The 16,916-nt window shown below is 38.7% G+C and overlaps 1 protein-coding gene across 1 annotated transcript in view; it reads right to left on the bottom strand.

The window, feature by feature from the left end:
* Positions 1-1,398: 1,398 nt before the first annotated feature.
* The window catches only part of LOC123974051 (probable phospholipid-transporting ATPase IM), a 31,150-nt gene continuing 15,632 nt past the window's right edge, over positions 1,399-16,916 (bottom strand). The window contains exons 7-8 of the mRNA XM_046054469.1: positions 1,799-1,814; positions 1,399-1,475 (exon numbers count right to left, since the gene is read on the bottom strand). Of these exons, the coding sequence (XP_045910425.1) occupies positions 1,399-1,475; positions 1,799-1,814 (93 nt within the window). The remainder of the gene's footprint in view (positions 1,476-1,798; positions 1,815-16,916) is intronic.

Genomic DNA, 16,916 nt, shown 5'->3' with positions numbered 1-16,916 from the left:
GACTTTCCAAAAATGGCAACTCCAGCAAGAAAACGCACATTTGTTCCCTCCTCCCCCTGCACTTCTGTGGTGATTAAAATCCAACATAATCATTGAAAACAATTAGAATCACGTCCAGGCTGTCATCTGCCTGACATGTGGCAACCCCCTCTGGATTCAGCTCCAGATCGACTGGTCTCTCTTATGGTAATAAAACTGTCTATTTTTGGGATAAGGTTGTGACAGTAGCTCCTCATTCGACTCTGCCATCAGTCTGCTACTTTGGCATTAATCGGTTTAGAAAACAACAGTTGTTTAGGTGTCCTTTATAAAGTATTGCTGGTGATAGCTGCCCCTGTGGATGTGCTTATTTGGGTTGACATACTTCAGGACGATGTTGAAGACTTATTAGGATTGTTGAGATTCTGTTCCTATTTGACAAACAATTCTAAGCAGTGGTGGAATAAATACTTAGATCCTCTACTTAACTAAAAGTAGCAAACAATGTGAAAATACTCATAAATAGAAAAAGTCAAAGTGAGGTAGTGAGGATCACATTTGTGATTTATACATTTACAGTATGTTCATTTTTTGGACATTTTTCAAATTTTTGCTGATAATGTTGCCTCTTTGGTCCTCATAAAATATTTAAATAAAACTGGTGGGCGGGAAATGTCTCTTTGGTGGAGGTGCTAACAACTTATAGACATCTGAAACTTCACAAGACACTGTTTCTTCTTGAGGGGTCACAAGCCAAAAAGTTTGGGAATCTCAGCTTTAATCTCTAAGAATGTGCTGTATTTTATAAGATAATCATAACTTTGTTTGTATAAAATCTAAAAAGAAAGTAATAACTACAGTGGTCAGACAAATGTAGCAGAGTAAAAAGTATATTTTCCTTTGAATGCAGTTGAGCAAAGGTATAAAGTACTATAAAATGGTAATATGTAAGGGATATTTTAGGTACCTCAAAATGAATTGATTGATAAATAATTTAATGAACAGGAACATATAAAACTTTATATAGATGAAATGTGGAATACAAAGAACATGTGCCAACAGCTAAAGAATATTATGTTCTAAAAAATGTTCTTAAAGTATTACATCTGCCATATGCAGTATAATAAATAGACATGATTTAGGTGTCTTAGTAATGTACCTTTTGAGTTTTGGTCAGTTGCTGGGTTTAATCAGCATTGTATCTCTATGCATGGGTCTGGTTTCTACATCCAAACTTTAAGACCTGTGATCCGGATCCCTTTTCCTTTTTTTTGTCCTTCGAACAAAACAGGAATTTTGAATATGCAGAGGGAGGAGGAGGGCGAGAGCAGCCCCCCCAGGCAACATAAAAAGCAGCATTAAGTTTCCATAATTAAACTGAACTTTCCCCTTCCGAACAGTGAGCATGACTTTGGGGCTTTAATGGAGCCTCCTCAGGTCCTTTCTCAGCCTCACATCAGCCTCCTGCATCAGCTCCTTTTTTGGAACACCGCAGGCTGCAACAATCAATCAAGAACAAGTTCATGAATAGAGAATATCTTTTCCATTATAAACAGTTACTATTTTGAACAATCTGGCCATTGTACAATGGCTTGATTTAAATGCATTGAATACTGAACGACACCACACCTTACAGCTGGTAAAGGTAATCTGTAATCCTCTGTAATGGCCTGAAGAAAAGGGCAAATGAATTACAGAAACATCCCAGTGCATAAAATGAGGACCATTATTCAACTCTGACAAAGTCAACATTCTCCAAAGTGGCATATCACATTAATGTTTACTGTGTTCCCTATACTGTTGCTTATTTTCCGTTCACCTGGGCCGCTGTGTTGCTGTGAGGAAGAAGTCAACCCAAATTATGGATATGGTGCAACATCTGAAAAACAAAACTCTTAGCAACGAGTTTGCATTTGGCGCTCTGTAGTCCTGAGATTTTTTTTTTTTTCACTTTTCTTGACAGCTTTGTAAAGATACTGCTTTCTTTCTGTCCCATTAGAATTCATATATAGTTGTGGATCCTAGCAGGTAAGGCCAAAGTGCAAAAGGGCTCACAAGTGAGGATCAGAATACACTTAATCCTGGAGTTTGAATGGCAATGGTATTTTTACTTGAAAACACCATTAGGACACTGCTTGAGAAGTAATCCATCATCTGACAGATTGTTATTTCTTTATTGTGAGAATAAAGGAAAACATTATCATTCTTTTTTCTTAGTCATTGGATAAAAGCGCCATGCAGTCAACTTTTACTTTTTTCCAAATAACTCTCCAGTCTCCAGTCTTTTTCAGAAGTGCATTAAGTTTTCTGAGTTTTTCGGGGGAATATAAGGCTTTTATCATTACTTCTCATACATTTTTGATCTAATATATAAGAAAAGCTGTGGCACAGACTTCTAAAGATCACTTATAATGAAATGTTAAAGAATGTAATCACTAAAATAACAATAATGAGCTGCACTGCCAAGTTGAAATAGGATCAGACAAGAACAAACACTGGATGGCAGAGAGCCTGTGTGAGTGTGGTCACTGGATGACAATAAGTGTGAGCCAAAGAAACAGTGTCTGTCCATCCTGTCCATCTCCGTTTGCTAGAGGAACCACTGCTGGGATTTGAAAATTGGTCTCTGTGTTGCTGGGTGAGTGGTTTTTTCCCCCTTGATGCACAAAAAAAATCTCCACTCCGCAGAGTAATCATGTATGCTTTTATAGCACTGTAGCACAACTTTGTACAATGAAACTGAAAATTAAAAAAGGAGACTTAGTTACGTTCAGAAGTGACAACAATGTCAGAGCTGTAATAAACTGAAAACCATTAAAATGACCATTTCATGTTTCTACCTATCTAATGCTCCTTTTCTTATTACAGTATCTAGCACCACTTCACTCTTCATTATCATTATCTTGAATCATTATTTTAATTCAGTTATACAGGAGTTAGTAAAATTGCAAATCCACATTACTCTCCCAAAGTTGTGTCTGCTTAAGTCTGCTTAGGTCAAAATAACTTTGTGACCACCAAAGTGGCTTTCACAGGCATAGTTGTACAATCCAAAGATGTCATTGTCATGTCAATGAAAGCATCATAGCAGAAGAAAACCATCCGCCCTCCAGCTGGTGCTGATGTCATAATTCAGATTCTTTCTGTTCACGTATAGCTCTCGTCATTTCGATGTGGAGCGCTTTGCATTGTAACCCCGCATGAAAAGTGCTACAAATAAAACGAGCTTATTTGATTGATGCTGCTGGTTGTCACTTTGGTTAACAGACTACAGCGTGCTGCACTGCCTGTAAGCACATGCTGTAGCATAAAATATTTCCTGTCTGCTTCTTCTTCTAATGAGTTTTCTAATGTTTCCAACTGAGTTGCCATCACTGAGTAGATATTATTTATTATCTTTTTAAGCATGAAGCTGGTACTTCTTAATGCTTCAGCAACTACAGTATTTGATATGTTGCAATTAATTTGCATTCTGACTTGCACCCATGCCATAAATGGGAAAAAATAACAAATTATATGCAGTATCGACCTTTATTAATTTAACAGTCAGTTTCAGTAGGGTTGGGTGCGGAGTCCTGGAAACCAAATGAAATCTCAAATGTGTTTCATATAATAGTCCTAATACTAGTCACAGTTTGCCCTGATATGAATCGTAAACCTTCAAGCTAGAAATGTAAACACTAAAGGAAAGGCAGAAACCGCCTGCACCTGAGACTACTACTTCAGTTAAGTGTGTGCTTTGGTACTTGTGAGGCTGTACTTGGTGGTGCTGTTGCATTGGGTTGCATTTTATTAAAAGATGTTCCTAATATTTTGTCTGTCACTTTTGACATGCATGGAGGAGCACTGGTGTTCAGAGAATGAAGACAAGACAGAAAGCAGGTCAGACTGGCTGTAGCAAATAAAGACAAAGACATCATCTCACTGTCTTTATTATTAATAGGAGCCCATCAAACCAATGGCATCTCCAGAAGAATGCAGAACTTTATGTAAAAACATTTCATGGTTCCACCTTCACAAATGTAAAGATTTGCGGCTTTTCTTTTAAATTATTTTAATTTATTTGTTATTTAAAATTTTGAGCTTTGCACATGCTCATTAGACAAAGCAAACGTTGACATTGAACGAGTCTTTCTGGGCTCTCGGTAATTGTGACAGCATTTCTCACTATTTTAAGAATCTATTATTGGAGAAAATAATCATGAACTAATCCAGTGTTTCCTCTAGGATTTTTTTCAGGGGGTTGGTCGACCCCCCGAAACTACCAGTGTCGTGGAGCGTGGATACATGGTGCAACACACTCATTTTTGCCTTTTAATATTCGTCACCTTCTCCGTAATTTTTTGCCAGATTCTGAATTCTGTGTTCTACAATTTAAGCACCTTTTGTCATCAGAAAATGTGTTATCACGTGGTGGTGAATAAAATTTCAACAATTCAATAAGAAAATATTACAAATTGTATCATGAAAATACTATATATTCAAATGCATGTGCAATCATGTATGGGGACAGTTCACAATAAATGTAGGCTAATGCAACAGCAGGATTTTAAAACAGGCTATTATAATACTATTTGATAGGGGACAATACAGAGTGAATGCATTTTGCAGTACATGTAGGCTAATGTGATTTCTTGACAGCCTCCATATGCTGCTGTGCTGAATACAAGTGAGTCTGATGACGCTACTCTCACACAGGCAGTGCGCATCCTTGTTTACAAAGCTTGAACAAACATATGTTTTTAATTTTTTTAACAGGTATTCTGACTCCATCACCGTCTTGCATCTGCCGATGTGGTTTCACTTCAAGCTAGCTCTTGCCAGTGAGCCATCTTCAATATGGCAGTGTGTGTGTCAGCGTGGAGGAGCCACTAAGCCCCACCCGCACTGAAACACTGACAGAGAGGACAGAAGCAACTCTGGTAAACACCACAACAACGTTGTGAGACAAAAGTTCAAATAAATGAATTCCCTGTGTGTGTTTGTGTGTGATAAAAGGTCTAGATCCCCCAAAAAACAATGTTAGGAAACTACCATAACACTGTAACACTGTAATCCATAATAAATATAATCATTAGTTGCACTCCTATTTGCCTATTGTATTTTAAAATGATGTTTGTCATGTCAGCAACCCCTGACAAACATAACCATACTAATAGTACTTTTTACTTTTGATACTTAAGTATTTTTAAAAGCAGGTACTGTTGTACCTTGACTGAAGTAAAAATTTAAATTGAAGACGGAGCGGAGTGGGCAAATATTTAGCAATGGTATCAGTACTTTTACTCAAGTACAGGATTTGTGTACTTTGTCCACCACTGAATTTTGAATCTCCCGCCTGAGGAAACAATCATAGAGGTTAAAACAGAGCAAAGGAAACAGGCACTCCAACGTCTGTATTAGCCTGATTAATGAATGGTGTAGACACATGATCTTCAATGTTAGATGTCTTCTCAATGGGTGGTTTCACATCTTTAACTTGCCCAAGGTTTGTGCCTGTTTTTTTTTGGACTGTCTCATTGTGCAGTTAGAGGGTCTACATTTGTTGGTTAACCCAAATCTGTCATGGTTTTGGGTTTAAGTGTTATTAATTCCTGTTTTATTTTGATAATCCCTTTATCTTGTGTCTTTGAGAACTTCTCTTTCTGACTTTATGAATCATCCTGCTCTGTATATTAGGGTTTTCCTTGTGTCATTTATTAATTTGTTCCCATTCCTCTTATGTTTTGGTGTATTTAACTTCCTGCCTGTGTTTTCCCTTTATCTAGTGCCACTTTGTCATTGTCTGTTCCAGCCTTCTCCCAGTGTCCGTTTCCCTGTGTTTTTGGATTTTCTATGTTTCCCCTTGAATGTTGCCTGTTTTCTGGATTTTGGACTTCAGGCTTTGGATTTGCTTGCCTTTTTGGACTGCTTTCCTGGTCTAAACTTGCCTGCCTTACCACTCTACAAGCCTTTGCCTTGTTGTGTTTGATAAATCATTGAACTGTACCTGCTTTTGCCTCAGATGTCTGCTAACTAGCTTAGCTAACTTTGTTTTTTCATTACTTTGATCTATCTCGGTGTTTGGTTTATGTCTTTTTTGATATTTCCCCCAGCCTTTTCTCTTAAAATCTGTTAGGCTACTTGAGATCAAGGGCTACATGAATTAATTTGAACCTTAAAGTGAATGTCCACAATAACTTAAATAAAACCTGGAGTAGTTTTATTGCTTTAAAGAAGACCTTAACGTCGAAATGTCTTGGCATAACATTGAACCTCTTTCTTGTTTATTTTGTACCTATAGTCAGGAAGCATTCATAACATGAAAAAGAAGCTCAGTGGATCAAAGCATGTGTAACCTGAAATTCAATGGCATATAGAGTTCATCACCAGTGCGATCCTTTTTCTTTTATTCTTATCTTAGCCTTCTGCCCTGTGCCCTATATCAGCTGACAAAACCAATTCACTGTGAAAAACAGATCTCAGACTATTCCCTTTGCTAATTATATTACTGGATGTTTATCTACCAAAATTTAATTTGTTTAGAAGTGTGATGCATAACATCACATTATTAATTCTCACCTAGAACTTTTTCTATTTATGGAACCAGGTTCTCACATAATTAGGGCAGACTAATTACTTAGAAAAGTTATTTAAGTCTTGACGCTGGATCTATCTACTGTGCTCAGGCTTCATTAAGAGCTTTGTCTCTTTGTGTGAAGAGACAATGATAGCACACCAATCAAAACAAAGCAAGTCTGTCAACGGTTTAACTTTCTAACACTTGCAAAACTTTTTTCATGGTTGGGTTATAAGTCAAAGACAGTATTTTCTGTAATGTGCAGTTTAATTGCCATTTAATGCTGCACATAATTCCAGTGTTTCCCATACATTTGATTTATTTGTAAATCAAATCATTGTTATCTAAAATCGTATCTCATTGTATAGATTCGCTCAGCACCACTCCTCACTCACTTGCTCCCTCTTTGTCACAGATATATTAGCCCCTTTCACACTGCCTTATTTTCCAGGGGTGTGGTGCCAAAATGCCAATATGCTGGCTCGCTGTGCTTTATGAAGGGTATAGAGCCGGAAAGGGGGGGAAGATGTGATCCACCTCTGAGTTGGGAATGTTTAACAGAGACGGAATGATGCACGTGCGAAAAGACACAGCCGGCATGCCGGTGTTGTTTTAAGCAAGTGTTATGCCTTCCACATCACATGTACACGAGGGACCGCTATGATCCGCGTGATGAAATAATTGCCATCAGAGGGTAGACGCCAGACATCTGCGTGCTTCCCATTTTTTGTGAACCACTACGCTACCAGGGCACCAACTGATCTACTGCGCATGTGTGCAGTGAGTCCAGAAAGTAGTATAAAAGACTCCAGAAAGTAGTATAAACAGAACAGCTACAGCTTTGTTTGTGACCTGACCTTACTTTTCTTCATGAGAGGGAAGAATTTAGAACATTGCTTGGCACTGCGGGGAGCCCCCAGCTGCAGTAGTGCATGGATCATGCATAATATTCATCCAGCCAGAGGGTCTCGTACTAATGACACAACCCGTACCGGAGAGGGAGTGGGGCGGACCAGGGACAGGAGATCGCAGAGCGACTGGCCCATTGCAGACGGTTGGTTATCATTCCCTCTGGCCTGATGAAGTCTGGTGCTCCTGATTTTACGCATGGATCCATGATGATGAGAAATATAGAAATTAATGGCAATAAAGCATGCTGTCAATATTTTAGAGACCCCCCAAAATATCACAAATCATGCTTTTAGGGGAGCTGATGTTGGGCTCCCCCATAGTTCGCACCCTGGTAAGTATTATGAACATTGATCCACAACTTAGTCCAAAACTAATGCATTCAATTTAACTCTGATAAGTTAGTGTATCTATGTTCTTAACACAACACTGTCCGTGTCAGAGACCCACCTTTAAATAGGTTATTAGCAAGCATTTAAGGAGCTTAGCTAATGTTAACGTTAGACAGCAGCTGGGTTGTCCAGGTTAGCATGCTATACATAGCTGCTAGTCAGTATCGAATGCACACAACCCATCAGCTGCAGTTGAGTAGTTTTTTCACCTGTTTTTTATGGTATTAATTGTACAAGAGTAAAGATTTTCACCCACCACTGCTTTTACGTGAAAAGCTGGACGCACAGGATTAATGAGCCCTAGTAATCTATCCCTCATAAACTGGCAGTATACTGAGATATAACCAACAAGTCTGGTGAGTGGGATTATTTTGCAGCCACCTGTTGTTATTTCCAATTGATTTAACTGAGGTAAACACAGTGGACAACTTTGTATAAAATCTCTGGAGGCTGGAGGTCTATGAAACATAACTGTCGTAGGGCCTTTAAATACAGCAGGGACTCAATAAATTGAATCCATTCAGAGCATTTCTAAGTCTGACAGACAGAGCAGTGAACTGATGTGCTGTCATATAGTTACAGTAAACTGAATAACATCCCTTAATTGAAAGTTAGTTAAAGTACTACTGTATTTAGTTGAGATTTAAGACATCATTATACATTTGTCTTTCAGGTTATGTTATAGGTCTCTGCAAGTGTGAATGGCTGACAGTACTGTACAATGTAAGTGTATTTTGCAGTTTATGGGCTTTAATAGAAAAATCTGGGGGCAAAATTATGTGTTACGGTCTCAAGTGCTGTCGCCATTCCTGCAGTGGCAAACTGGAACAGAATGTATTTATACTGACAGTGACAACAGAGATGTTTGGGTTAATCATGATCAGCAGTCTGGTTACGACCAAGCAGCAACCTTGGGGGCTGAAAAAACTAATGCGGAAGTGTCAAAACCTGCCGTTCGATTAATGGCCACTTGAAGCTCCAAAAGCTAGTCAATTTCCCTAGAACCACATGTTAAAATGGCCAACTTTACAGCAGAAATAAACATGTTTACAGCCTGGTACAAAAAACAGTTTTGGTCTCTTTAGCTGATTTGCTCCTTCATGAAAACTGTGTCAAGAAATCAATACAATACAGAACAAAATCCTCGTATTTGAAAATGTATTTAATTAGAGAGTGTGCATGTAGGAGTGTTGAGCACAACAACAGTGTATAAGAGCCTAATTATCACATCTGACTATAATTTAACTAACACTGCCACACACAGCATACGAAATGAGTTATACTCAAGTGGCAGATACTGGCTTGGCTCTCTGCTTACCAGTTTAAATTACATTAAATCTTAAAGTTATGCATATTTAATGGTGTGGCCACCATGAGTGACAGGTGGGTACAATGTAGGCATTTTTTAAAGGGTGTTTATATACTTGGTTTATATGTTCTATATGTGATGAGCCTCCGCTCACTTTGCATTGAAAAAATCATCCAGGTATGACATTGTCTGCAGCCTTGCTGATTGCACTAATATCCATGACCTCTAAAATAGAGCTGTTTCCTTTCCAGACTGTCTTTTGCATAATGAATGTGTCCACAAAAAAGTAAGTACTCGTTTAATCCAGTAGCTGTAAGTTGTCGTAATACCCATCTGTGCAAAAAATACCCCTTCCTCTTGAACTGAAATGGACAGGCTTCAGCCAAAATTCATCCAACATCTTGCTGCACTCAGCTACGATGCAAAAACACTTTACATCCATTCTTGCCTCTCTTTACTAGCTGCCTGTGAGTTTTGAATTAATAGAAGTTTTACTTTTTACTACTGTTCATGATCAGGTTTTTAGCCACATATGTTAGCCCTTGTATATTTCAGTGCACCCTAAGCTCAAAACATGATTCATGACATGATCATGTGAGAACAATCAACATTTATTACATATTTGTCTACATATAGACTGCTTAAAGTCACCAATGACCTTTTAATGGCTGCTGATGAAGGTATGTGCTCAGTCCTGGTACTCCTGGAACTTAGCGCTGCTTTTGACACCATTTATCACAACATCATGTTAGACAGACTGAGGCACTGGGTGGGGATCTCTGGTACTGCCCTAGAATGGTTTTCATCCTACCTGTACCTAGTAAATCACATTAAGCCTGTGGCAAAGAACCTTGGTGTCTGGTTTGATAGTAATTTAAATTTCAAGCAGCACACCATAAAGCTTGTTCAATCATGTTTTTATATACTTAGAAATATAGCAAAAATTCGATCTATGTTAACTTTTAAGGACACCGAGACCATTTTACACGCCTTCATCTCATCACGCCTCGCAACAGCCTTTTCACTTGTTTAACCCAAAAATCTACTGATTGACTCCAGACTGTCCAGAACTCAGCTGCCAGGCTTTTAACCAGAACAAAGAAATATGACCACATCACCCCTATTTTAGCTTCATTACACTGGTTCCCAGTATGTTTTAGAATTCACTTTAAAATTTTACTGATCACTTTTAAAGCTCTTCATGGCCTCTCACCTTGCTATATTTCTGACCTTTTAGTCCCATACGCACCAGCACGTACCTTGAGATCCTCGGGCAGAGGTCTGTTGTCTGTTCCAGAGTCTCGACTGAAAACTAAAGAGGACAGAGCGTTTGCTGTCAGGGCCCCGAGGCTCTGGAACAGCCTGCCCGAGGAAATCAGGTCGGCTGAGTCAGTGAACTCTTTTAAGTCCCTTCTTAAAACATACTTTTATAGGAGAGCCTTTCCCGATCTTATTTGACTTTATTTTATTTTATTCTATTTTATATTTATCTTAAACGTGTATTTTGGTCTTTTCAATGTTTTCTTGCGTGAGTGAGTCTATATCCTGCGGTTTTGTATGATAGTAAATCTGTGATAACATTAACACGCCCTCTTTTCCCCTGGTGATCATTAGCACATTGAGATCTCCGTGTCTACTTTAAATGTGAAGCAGAAATGTCATCCTGTGGTAGTTGTACTTTGGATTCAGGACAGTTGTGTTTTGTAGTGAAAAATAAATGCCACATCTAGTCCCTAAAGTCTAGGGGCGTGCCTTCAGCGTGGAAGTGTAACTCTAAATCCTGCAGCTAATCCAACTTAATACTACAGTATAATCAATACTTTGCAACTGGTTATTTCTGTGCAAATTCTCTCCCATTCTGTGATAATCTTTTAATACCGTTTTGGTACGCCAGTGTGCATCCTTTCTTCTCTCCCATGTTGACGAAGTGAGTCATTCGTTTTTGAATCTGCACATTAGTAATTGTAGCCTACACTGTATTTTAGATAACCATTTAAAGTATAAGGAATAGTCTAAAGCTTAGTCTAAACACATCCTCTAAAAGTGAAAACAGGATGCCTTAATCGGTCCGTAGTTGTCAAATTTAAAACCTCAGGTACTCACAGGAAATCTTTAAAGATGATAGCATATATTTAGAGCACCATTGTGATGAACAGACTACCACTGACAGTTCTCAAGATGCACAGGGCTCCATGCTCCCACTGCAAAGTGACGCAGCATGACAGTATGGAATCTACACACAGCTGAATTCCCTTTATCCAAAGGAAACAAACAAAAAATGTGAACGTCAGCCTGGTTGATTTCTTTTAGGAAAATAATACTGCTTAGCCTTTTCTGATTATCTGAACTTCTAGAAGTTGATTTGAAGAACTTAAAAATGGATTTTACTTACAAAGAACTGTTTTTATAAGGCCCTGCACATGTGTTATTTTAATTATTTTTAAGGTTAAGACCTCTAAAAATTCAATACTGTACCTGAAAGCATCCTGTGTAGACACAGACGGAGCACTGAAGCTGCTGCTGCTGCTACTCTAACTCAATGCTCACGTTCCGCTAACTGTGTAAACATGGCGTTACACTCTGACAGACTGTTAAGCTAAAGAAGCACCCTGGCAGCAAATCCAGTCCTCTGTCAGTGTCTGTAGGATGCATTCAGCCACTGTACTGCTGTGTGGGTCACCTGCAATTTGACAAAGCCGAATTCACTACCCCTGGAGTTCACATAAACACATTAAAAATACCTTTCTTACTTGTGACAGACTTTCATCACCTGACTGGAGTATTTCAGCCACTTTAAACTCATTGTTTTAGTTTCACAGCCAAACAACTGTTTGTTGTTTTGGTTCAGTCTTACTTCTCTCATCTGCACTACTTCACGCTGAAGAGCTTTGTCACTAAGAAACTGTGAAAAAGAAACCCTTTGTATGGTACCAAACAGCATACAGACAAAGCAACTAGCTATCCACCAAAACAGAGCTAAAAGGGGAGTGAGGATTGGATGTACATAAACTCCAAATTACGCTCCTTTTCTGCTGGATGTATAAATAGTCACCTGTGGACCATCCTAACTTAAAAGCTGATAATATGTCACTGTTGAGTTTACAACCTCTTTTTGCTGCCCTCAATTGGCCAAAAAATAAATACATGCAGATTAAATATATTAAAAATAACATAATAATAATAAATATTTAATTTTAATTGAAATGCACTGGGGGGAAAAACTCTTTGGTTGTTTAAAAATAGAAGGTTAGGATCCAAATTCCATTGCAGATAGTTTGGCAGAACATAGCAGAACAAGCACTGCAAACACTGAATTTAGTCTAACACATACACACATACCCACCCACACCCAAATGAAATATTGTTAGCTAACTACAGCAAAACACAGCTTTGACATTTATCTTATAGTTGTTTGTGGTTAATGAATATACTTGGACTAGGGGAATAAAGAACCAGTGATCAGACTGGAACAATTAAAGCATTATGCACCACTGTACTTACTGTGTTGTGGCCCTCACATCACCCCAGAGATCCCGCACTGGTCTCCAAAGAGAGCAGATGAAAAACCATTTAAAGTCCTCAGTTTACATCAATCATTCAGTCAACCTAGTGCTCTACTTTTTCTGCCCAAATGATGCACTTGTCTACATCTGTTTATGGACTGAATTCCTTTTTATCAGAAAACAAGAGCGGCATTACACCACAGCTTAGCAATGGGCTGCATGCTAAAGAAGTCACTCCAGAGTGCAGTGACTCTGTGTTCCGGGTAGCTTGTTCTTTCTGCACTCATCCTCTTCATTTGCATTCACAGTGGAGCACGTGCCTTGCCAAGCAGCTCACACAGCGAGGCCAAGGTCAGGTATTGTCTTGCTCATACACGTCAGACTTCCCAGGTGCAACCCCTCACACCTGACTGCCCCTACAGCTAAATGTCTTTGAACACCGCTGGTGCATTGGCTATGTCAGATCCACAAGTCTCGGGTGGGACTCACAAACCTTATCAGTGCAAGGAAAAAACAAGTCCACTCACTCTGCATAAGATGAGTGAAAATATAAATTTAAGTCCAATTTTCCACAGCCTGTTTGTAGCAGAACCTCTATGCAATACCAGAAAACTATAGACAGACATAAATAACTATACATCCAGTCTCTTTATTGTTCCGGCAGTGTAAAATCAGTATTCACAAATGAAGCCATCAGTTCGGAATGTATAGCAATCAGAATCCATCATGTCTTTGTGAGTAGCTGATCAAATATTAAAATGGTTTTTGCCAAAAATGACACTGCACCATGCGGAGGGCTGTTTTTCTGATGTCTACTGTCAACACTTTAACAAAGTAATATCCCTAAAAGTTTCAAATGGTGTCGGAGAAACTTCCGAATGACCTTTGCACAAAGCTTTACAAGGCACATATTGTCAGGTAAGCTTTCCATGGCATATAAATGGCACATTTAGAGTGAATTAACGTCTTGAGCTGTTTTTAATGTCACACTTGCTTCGCTGTGACCTTGCATGAAACATTTCCTTTTCATCTCACTTTGATGATAGACTGCTGCATTTTTGGTTTATGAGGATTTCATGCTCATCTCCTCCCTCGTATGTTATACCAGGTGGCAATCTGACAACTCAACAATTTTATCCCCATTTTTCAGACACACCGTCGGTATAGCTTTCAGCAAATACTTGCCAGCATCTTTTCCCTTCCTCCATAAAACTGCAATTGCTTTACTTTCAATTTCTCAAACCTTCAACAATAACTTTGACCAGTGGATAAAGTCAGAGCTTATGATGCAATAGAATGCATGAATGTTTCAGTGAATGAATATGTCGCAGTAGTATTTGCATATATTATAACGCCTTTAGTGCTTGCATATGCCACCTATTTTAAATAAAATGAGCAAGTGATCCAGATGACTTACAAAGTAAAACAGGAACAGAGGGATTGTCAAAGGCTGGGATGCATATAATTTGGAACGCTATATGCCTCTCCCTCGCCTGTTATGCCATCTGGAATTGTTTGGGGAAATGTTGCAAGGCACATGCTTTCCAGGCAGTAAGTGAAAATGAAAATTTAGTGAGTTTTGTCCTGATCTTTTGCACTTGTACTGTGTGAAGCTGAGGACCAACACAGTTCTCAACACTTTTAGTTATGTGGTGTTCTTTCACAGTTTCTGCAAAGGTGCAATCTTTATGTGCTGGACATCACATGTTTTATTAAAATTCCAAGTGCCATTTGAATCCCACACATATAATAAATATAAATGGTTTTAGGGCTGCTCAGACAAACTAAAAAAAAACTGGATAATGTTTTGAGTTTAGTTTTGGGTTATGTTTGGTTTGTATTTTTCCCCTGTGTGTTTCCGGTTTTGCCATTGTTTCATGTGTCTATCTATTTGTGTCTGTTTCTCTCGTTCCTTGTCCCTAGTTATTTATGTCTTGGGTCTTAGTCCTGCATTTTAGTTCTTTGCCTCAGTTCTTAGTTCTGTGCTTTAGTTCAGGTTAATGTTATTCCTGATCTGTGTATTTCTGTGTTTCATTATTTGATCTTGTCTTAAGGGTTGTAGCTTAGTTTATTCTATGTTTATCTGCATGTTTTGTACCTGTTCGAGTCCTATGTCTTCATGTTTTAGTGTAGTCCTGTCTCCTGTTTGGTCCGGTCTCAGTCCAGTGGTTTGTCATGTAGTTTGTGTTTGCTTTGCTCCTGCTCCCAAGCTTCTTGTGGATTTTTGGTTCTAAACAGATTTCTTGTTTTTTGTTGGACTTGTTGTATCTGCCACCATTTTCGTGAGTACGCCTTCAGTTGAATAAATGTTGAACTGAACCTGCTCAGGTCTGGTGTCCTGTGTTTGTGTCCTCAATCTTGCTCACACACTGCAAAACCCTAACAGATAATGTGCATCTACTTTAAATCTGCACATGTCACAGGCTCCTAAAAAATAATAAAATTGTAACAAAATTAAATTACAATGCATTTTTTAAGGTGATTGTGCCATCATTATTCATCAGTTGCAAAGCACAGGCATGGGCGTGGGTAAGGCCTACTGCATACAAACTGCATTGTAATGACTTGCAACTGTAACTGGCTTCTAATGTTTCCAAAAAAATGGACACTCACGGCTAGTCTAAAAGTATATGAACAGTCTTCTTATTATGATCTCGTCATATGACTAAAGTTTTGTAATAGAGTCAATTGTTGACACCATTCCATTTGCTGAGGAAGACTACAAACAATAATTTGAACAGATCCTGATTTGCTGAGATGTAAATCAGTTAATACACACCAAGCTTCAGCTTCCCACTGTGGTGCTCTTCGCCTCTCTCTTGTTGGTTGTTCAGAATATAAGGACACTTCTTCATGTCTTAGTGTTTACTTATCTTTGTACAGAAACAACTGATGACATGCTTCCTGATATGCAATGCTATTCATGAACATCTTATTATACTGTATGAAATTCAAATAATCTGCAAGACCTTTAAAATAACAACCACTCTATGCAATGACTTGTATATATCTTAAAGGAGACCTATTATACTGCATTTCCAGTCTTACATTGTTGTTCTGTGACTTCTGTATGGCAACTTTGCATGATTCAAATTTAAAAAAAATAATTTTCTATCTTATACTGGCTCATCATTTTGGCCTTCATTAACTTCTGTGTCGGGTCTACATGCGTAGCCTACGGCGTACTTGTGAGTCGGTGTCTCTGTTGTTCTGCAATTATAAAATATACTAGTTGGAATGGGGGTAAAATAATACAGGTGCTGGTCATATGATTAGAATATCATCAAAAAGTTGATTTATTTCAGTAATTCCATTAAAAAAGTGAAACTTGTATAATGTATACATTCATTCCACTCAGACTGATATATTTCAAGTGTTCATTCCTTTTAATTTTGATGATTATAACTGACAACTAATGAAAACCCCAAAATCAGAATCTCAGAAAATTTGAATATTTTGAAAAGGTTCAATATTGAAGACACCTGGTGCCACACTCTAATCAGCTAATTAACTGGAAACACCTGCAAAGGCATTTAAATGGTCTCTCAGTCTAGTTTTGTAAGCTGAGCAATCATGGGGAAGACTGCTGACTTGACAGCTGTCCAAAAGTCGACCATTGACACCTTGCACAAGGAGGGCAAGATACAAAAGGTCATTGCTAAAGAGGCTGGCTGTACACAGAGCTCTGTGTCCAAGCACAGAGGCGAAGGGAAGGAAAAGATGTGGTAGAAAAAAGTGTACAAGCAATAGGAATAACCACGGATTGTGAAACAAAACCCATTCAAAAATGTGGGGGAGATTCACAAAGAGTTGACTGCAGCTGGAGTCAGTGCTTCAAGAACCACCACGCACAGACGTATGCAAGACATGGGTTTCAGTTGTCTCGCCTGGGCTAAAGACAAAAAGGACTGGACCGCTGCTGAGAGGTCCAAAGTTATGTTCTCTGATGAAAGTAAATTTTTCATTTCCTTTGGAAATCAAGGTCCCAGAGTCTGGAGGAAGAGAGGAGAGGCACAGAATCCACGTTGCTTGAAGTCCAGTGTAAAGTTTCCACAGTCAGTGATGGTTTGGGGTGCCATGTCATCTGCTGGTGTTGGTCCACTGTGTTTTCTGAGGTCCAAGGTCAACACAGCCGTCTACCAGGAAGTTTTAGAGAACTTCATGCTTCCTGCTGCTGACCAACTTTATGGAGATGCAGATTTCATTTTCCAACAGGACTTGGCACCTGCACACAGTGCCAAAGCTACCAGTACCTGGTTTAAGGA

This window comes from Micropterus dolomieu, linkage group LG07 (genome assembly GCF_021292245.1).
Source record: "Micropterus dolomieu isolate WLL.071019.BEF.003 ecotype Adirondacks linkage group LG07, ASM2129224v1, whole genome shotgun sequence".
NCBI lineage: Eukaryota > Metazoa > Chordata > Actinopteri > Centrarchiformes > Centrarchidae > Micropterus > Micropterus dolomieu.
This window is presented reverse-complemented; position numbering and strand designations above follow the sequence as displayed.